Source organism: Coturnix japonica, chromosome 1 (assembly GCF_054131305.1).
Source record: "Coturnix japonica strain WE chromosome 1, WE-NBRP24, whole genome shotgun sequence".
NCBI lineage: Eukaryota > Metazoa > Chordata > Aves > Galliformes > Phasianidae > Coturnix > Coturnix japonica.
This window is the reverse complement of record NC_140663.1, coordinates 60,017,910-60,024,804: the sequence shown is the minus strand read 5'-3', so window position 1 is coordinate 60,024,804 and position 6,895 is coordinate 60,017,910. Positions and strand designations below refer to the sequence as shown.

The following is a 6,895-nucleotide window of genomic DNA, read 5'->3' as shown; positions in this document are numbered from 1 at the left end:
CGCGGCCGCCCTCGCTCCACCCCCGCCGCCATTTGACAGCGGGGCGGGCAGCCGGGACTCAGCCGGCACCGCCGGTCATGAGTGAGTGAGGGAGCCGGGGCTCGGTGGGAGGCTGGTGTGGGGAGGGGTGGTGGGACTGAAGAGGTTGGTGGGAGCTGCTGTCAGCCTCAACCTGCCCGCTGTGTCGCGACAGGTGGCCTGAGTCGCGATAGGCCTGGCGTGACTGAGGGAAGGGCAGATAGCGCACTCCTCTAAACTGTGGGGCTGCGTAGTGTGAGAGAGAAAAGGAAGAATTAGGCTACATTATAAGGTGGTTTTCTATACTGAGGAAAGCAGACGCAATAGCAGAGGGAGGCTGCGGTGCTGGCGGAGCCTTTGTTTTTTGTTTGGTAAAGTGCAGCCCAATGAGGTAATGAAAGCAATTAGTCAATGGCAGGAGGCGGCAGGAAATGAGTGTGGGGCAGCAGCGTTGTTGTGCTGCTGGAGTTGCTGCTCCCATTGCTACCTGTTGGCCTGGAGCAGCTGTGGGGTGATAGCTGTGTATGGAGCTGGGGCAGAGGGCACTGAGGTGTGCTGTTGTAGTCCTTGTGCTTGCACATTGAGGGTCGGTTTGAGACTGGTATCGTTGATTCATTGATCTTTGTTTTTTTCTTTCTGAATGTTCGGGTTAACTCACAGTTCTGTTTTATGGCAAGGCAACGCTTTTGTGCTTAACAGGCAGCCAGCTGAGAAAGTAGAAAGTACTGTAAATGCCAAGAGTGAGGCTGCTGCTGTGCCAGAAGGAATCCTAGTCAAGATTTGGCTCTTTGGATCTCATGATACAAACAGCAATCCTCCTCCTGGGGGACTGTGCGGGATGAAAAACAGGCTGTGGCTTCAGGCTTGTCAGATCTCCCACTCCATGATGTGGGTTTGGGGCTGCTGCCTGATTCAGGGCTGCCTTCTTCCTGCACAAGGTGCCCCAGCTCAGTCACCGTGAAAAATCAAGTCAGTTCTATGCCAGGAAGGAGTCGCTTTTTGTCTCATGCCATCAAAATGATAGTGCACGGAAGGATGAATGTGTGCTGTGTTTCAAATGTGGTGTTGATGCAAATTATCAGAGGTGTTAACTGCGTTGTAGTCTGAATGCAAAACGTATTTTGTGCTCGTGGGGAGGCCTGAGAGGCTTGTTTTGCAGTGGCTGGAGAATTCGTGGCCTGGGAATTCAGTTAATGTCTGCTCTTCGAATTCTCCTGAAACACTGAGCTAATTAAATCAACTTCTGTAGCAGTTCGGTCATCTGTCATGGGGGTTCGTGTTTGGTCTGTAACCATTTTGTAGACCAGTGAGAATGTGAGACCGGATTTGGAAGGAGGAGTAGCACACGAGTAAAGCAGATCCTTAAAAGCATCGCAATATGTTGTCACCACCTGAAATGTTATCCAGAGTTCTAGCAGCATCTGGACAATACCCTTAGAAATATGGTCTGAGTTTTGGGTTGTCCAGTGTGGAGCCAGGAACTGAGCCTGGTGATCCTTATGGGTCCCTTCCTATTTGGGATATTCTTTGGTTCCTTTCTATGTAATATTCAAAAGAGCTCCAGCTGCTAAACCACTGTGTGTAAGTGAACCGCCTCTGGTAACACTAATCTACTGAAGAACCCAAATACGTAAATACATCATATTTACGAAAATCTCTCCTTCAGCAAAGTTGAGGTAATTTCTACTTAGAGCTCCTGCAATTAGAAGGCTGGTATTTTAACTATGCGGTCAGTTCTTTGTCTTAGCTTAAATGGCAGTATTGCTCTATCCTGTTGAAAACAGCACATTTCACAGTTTCATTTCAGACTGTGATGCTTGTGTTTGTTTATAGACATGAAGATAACACAGGCCTTTGGCTTTCAGACTTTTCCCTAAGTAATTTTCCTCTACACTGCCACTTTTAGTTCTTCTTTCTCTACTGATTTAATTAGTCAAAATCTTCAAGCCCTCTGTATCCTTTTCGGTGTTCTCTTTTGTCTTGAATTTATACCTCTCAGGTGGCAAGAGAATATCAAATGCTCTCATCACAACACGGTTTATTTTCGTTCCTTTGCTGTTATCCGTGATCTCAACAGCAAGCAAAAAGCAGGAAATGGAAAGCCAGCCTTGCAGTATTTTTAAGTCATATGAATTATTTTCTACTCTAAAAGACAGCGTGGGTCTAAAATGTCAGCTCTCATTGTTATGGGGATGAGGAGAATGTTGTAGTCAGCTGCTTCATACTTAGGAAAAGTTCATATTTGTGTGTGTGTTACAGAGATAGTGGTTCTGTCTATAGCAAACGGGTGCTGCTGTGAAAAATTAATACATTTCTTATCTTTAGAAATGAGTTGCACAATTGAGAAAGCCTTAGCAGATGCCAAAGCACTGGTGGAACGGCTGCGGGAACACGACAACGCTGCAGAAGCTCTTATTGAACAGACTACAGCTCTTAATAAACGGGTTGAAGCGATGAAGCAGGTTTGTTTTTCAACTTTGTTTACTCCATCCGGAGTAGAACTTGGAAACACATCATTTAAAGTCATTTCTGTGGTGTGTTAAGCAATGTAGAATCAGCGTGTTATTTGGCTAATCCTTTAATGCCATACAAAGTATTCTTCTTGTGGGTGTGGCTGTCATCTAAAATTAGGTTGTTTATAATTTAGTTTGACCCTGCGAAGAACTGTTGCCTGCTGTTGTAGCTTAAACATTGAAAGTTGGCGTTTGTGTTAAGAGCACAGGTACAAATGGGGTTAGTGTCCTGCTAAGCATTCTGTGCTGCCTTGTGTTTTGTTCTTCTGTCAAATACTACTCGTTTTGTGATTCAAATGAGCAGATTTAGTCATACAGAGGTCACACAGAATCACAGAATGACCCGGGTTGGAAGGGACCTCAAGGATCATGTAGTTCCCACCCCCCTGCCTGGCAGGGCCACCAAACATACACATTTACTAGATCAGGTTGCCCAGGGCCCCGTCCAACCTGGTCTTGAACACCTCCAAGGACGGGGCATCCACAACCTCCCTGAGCAGCCTGTTCCAGGGCCTAACCACTCTCCTAGTGAAGAACTTCCCCCTAACATCCAACCTAAATCTTCCCTCTTTAGTGTTTTCTGTTTAGAACACTTTATCTTTTCACTGTCTCCTTTTCTTTCCAGGTAGCCTTTTAGGCTTATTCACTCACTATTATTTCCATTCTGATGTTAAGCTGTCCAAGGCATATCATTAGGTTGAGTGTGACTTTCACTAGAGAACTTCTGTAAAACATAAAGGTGTCTGCTGTCTTTCCACTTGAAAGTTCATCCTGTCATTTCTGTTTTAATACATGTTAATGAGCCTGTAAAGTAACAAAATCCTGCATATTGAGGTTGGTACTAGATGATCTTTGAAGTCCCTTCCAACCCAAACTATTGTAATATTCTATTCTGTATACTTCATCCTTGTGAAACTAGTCACGCAGAGGCTTTGTAACCTTAGATCAATAGCATCACATTTCGCGACTTGTTGAGAGCCAGGACTCATGCATTTAGGTCCATGTGATTTGTACTCATACACGTGCTTTAAGGCATCAGGAAGCCACAGAGGTGTTAGTACCTCATGGCTATTCTTTACCACGTGTTTGTCAGCTGTAATGATCTGATGGTGATTTTGACCTGCACCAGCTGAAGGTTAAACCACGCCCACTACGGAGACCTGAGGTATCAAACTTGGTTTAAAATGAGCGTCTCTATAGGGCAGTAAGTTGACAACACCTCCAGATGTGGGTTTGGTTATATAATTAATTAAAATGAAACATTTATCTCGCTGGTTACAGACTTTGACTGACATTAGAACTGGTTCTTAGTGACTTGCTGAGTAACATTTGCCGTTGGTTACTGAAATATGGGGGGTTTGGTTTTTTTTTTCTTTTTTTTTTTTTTTCTTTTTTTAATAACTAGTACCAAGAGGAAATTCAGGAGCTTAATGAAGTAGCAAGACATCGTCCTCGCTCTACATTAGTGATGGGTATCCAACAGGAAAACAGACAGATCAGGGAGTTACAGCAGGAGAATAAAGGTAAGATTAACATTCTCTCATATTCAGGTTTTAGCCTGCATCACTCCAACCAGTGATACTTTCCTAGCTGACCCAAGTCCCAAAGAATATTTTATAGAAGTTTTCTTGTAAGCAAAACCTATCAGTTTAACTGATCACAATATCAGCTAATGCAAAGCCTAAATGGCTCAGCACCAGAACCATGATTAACAAAAAGAGCTGTACAGAACAACTGATTCAGTCCATACTTTGTGTTTGGTATAAGTGAGGAGACGTAAGTACTGCTTCTACAATGTAAGTATATATATGAAGATATATTTTCCCATTTCTTTAAAATAACTGACGTCAGGAAAACTTGATGTGTAAGTATAGTAGTACAATTCCTTCTGAAATTCCATACACTAGGAATTAACAAATGAACAGCAGAATCTGTTTCTGGCTGAGCAAGAAGATTCTTGGGCAGTTACAACTGAAATATTTGCAGACGCAGCCAAGACTTGATGGTGGAAGTTGGGGGCATGCTTACTTACGGGTTTAGTTCAGTTTTCTCAGGCGGTAGCATTTTTGCAGTGTGTTTCAGTTCTTCTCTGATAAAGTTTAACTGAATATCACATTTTATTGGTAGAACTGCGAACATCTCTTGAAGAACATCAGTCTGCTTTGGAACTCATAATGAGCAAGTACAGAGAACAGATGTTTAGGTTGCTTATGGCAAGCAAGAAGGATGATCCAAGTATAATAATGAAATTAAAAGAGCAACATTCCAAGGTAATTATTTTGGTTTATTGGCTTTAAGGGTTTTTTTTGTTGTTGTTTTCCCACTAACATGTAAGTTAGTTTATAATGAACCAACACAAAACTTGCATCATCTCAGTTCTTATACTATTGTATGAACTAGTTCTAATGAAACACAAATGGGAAACTTGATCCATCTAGTAGGTCAACCTTACCCCAGCTGCTGATATATTTAAGCTTTTATCAAGTAGTCATTACCGTATCTACTTAATTTACTTTTGCTTTGCTTAGGTCTTTAAAGCAACTGCTCAGTTGTAGTTCCAGGTATGCATAGATCTCAGTCTAAATGCCTCAGATTGCTGTCTTTAACTTATGCTTGTGACTCCAACAAATAATTAGTTAATCTGTGCTTACTGGAAAGGGTGGAAGGAGTAAGCCAAACATTTAGCAAAGCAGTACCAAAACGTTTTATTTGGTATTAGCACTGTAAGTTAGCTTTATCTCTTGTGTATTTGATACCTTTGGTACCCGGGTCAATCCTTTGGAACCAAGGCAAGAAAGTAAAACATCAGTCCTGAAATGGACTTCAAAATTTCATTTAGAAACACTTTTCTCAATTACAAGCTTGAGACAACAAAACAATAATAATGGAAAATAGTGTTACTTAAACAGGAGATTTAGGCTTTGGCATTTTTATTAAGTTGGACCTCACAAATATACTTGATAAAGAGGATTTATTACCCTTTCCTGACTCTTAGATTTCTGGCATTTTGTTATTTATCCCTCTGGTCAGTCCTCGCCTCCAGTAAGACCGAACAATCTTGAAGCAGTATTTAAATAGTTCTTAGCACATTAACAACAAATTCCATAATACCTAACGAGCTAATCTCAACGTTACCAGTAATCACTGCTTTCTTAAGTGGCAACTGTCAACATCAGTGACTATTTGCAAAATATTATTTAACTCATTAATTTCTGCAGCTCAACAAGCACCTGCCTTTAACAGAACAGCAGTTTCTCTTAGCATTCTTGTGTGCATGAGAATTGCTTGTAATGAGCCTAAGCATGCTGTCTGATCTCCTGTTAGTGACCTTGTAACAGGCTCTAGATCATATTGATCGAGATGCCACATAAGCTTGCCAAATGAGACAGCTGTGTATCTAAAAGCCACTAATTCCTTCCCAGTCCTTCTCCAGGATACATCCTAGCCTGCTCATTCTTTTACCATTGATCACAGCTTCCTTTCAAGCCATATTTATTCTTTTAAGAAACTCTTGAAAAACAACTTTCAGTGAAGGAAAAATGCTCAATGCACCCACTCTCAATGGAAATTGAGAAGAATTTACAAGCTTATTTACAGTAAGCTCTTTTTCTCCTCCCCACTCCTTTCCCTCACTTCCATGCTGCAAACGAACACTTAATGAGTAAACAGCTAAACCACAGCTTTGGCAACTGAAACAGCAGAGAAGGATGGGAAGGGCTGATGTTCATTTTTAATGGTTGGTCAGACTGTGATTCCAAGCAGAGGAATTTTTTTTTTACGATAGTTTAATTGTTTCTGAGAGTTCAAGGGCAAGGTGATGATCTGCTAGATGTGTGGACTTCTAATCAAGTTTGTCATTTAAAGATGGTATTTAATTTATGCTGTTCCTCACTGTACATAGCAGATTTCAGTCCTACTATTCTTTTTCTAGTAATATTTAATAAATGTTGTGAATTTTGCCCAAAGGTCAGGCCAGGCATGGAGAGGCAGGTCTGTTAGTGGATTTGGAATAAGAAACAGGTTGAAAGACTGGACAAATTAAAAGCGTCTGTAAATACATTAAAGTATTTGGCTTAACTCTGCAGCAGTGAATGCCAAAAGCACTTAGGCTCTTCATCTACATTTTTCAGGAGAAATAAGAGAGGCTCTATAAGTGCTTCTTGCTGATATGCTGGCCAGTGAGAAAGTAAAACATCATCCAAGCCAACAAGGGCCAAGTAAGATATCACTTATTTGCAAACAGGGGAGATTATTCAAAATCTAACTTCCCTGCAAAGGCTGTTATGCCTGTGTTAATGTCTCCTATCATCACTCTCCTGGCAGTGGAACAAGATGAGCAAAGACAACTACTGCACTTGGTTTTT

The 6,895-nt window shown here is 41.5% G+C and overlaps 1 protein-coding gene across 5 annotated transcripts in view; it reads left to right on the top strand.

Annotated features, from left to right (window-relative positions):
* Positions 1–34: 34 nt before the first annotated feature.
* The window catches only part of FGFR1OP2 (FGFR1 oncogene partner 2), a 27,568-nt gene continuing 20,707 nt past the window's right edge, over positions 35–6,895 (top strand). For 4 of the 5 annotated variants that reach the window (XM_085541572.1, XM_085541574.1, XM_015868956.3 and 1 more), the window contains exons 1-4: positions 35–81; positions 2,344–2,480; positions 3,937–4,054; positions 4,659–4,801. In XM_085541572.1, the coding sequence (XP_085397698.1) occupies positions 78–81; positions 2,344–2,480; positions 3,937–4,054; positions 4,659–4,801 (402 nt within the window). In that variant the 5' untranslated portion in view covers positions 35–77. Of the gene's footprint in view, positions 82–1,422; positions 1,695–2,343; positions 2,481–3,936; positions 4,055–4,658; positions 4,802–6,895 lie in introns of those variants that run through there. The other variant, XM_085541565.1, reaches the window with a different exon arrangement.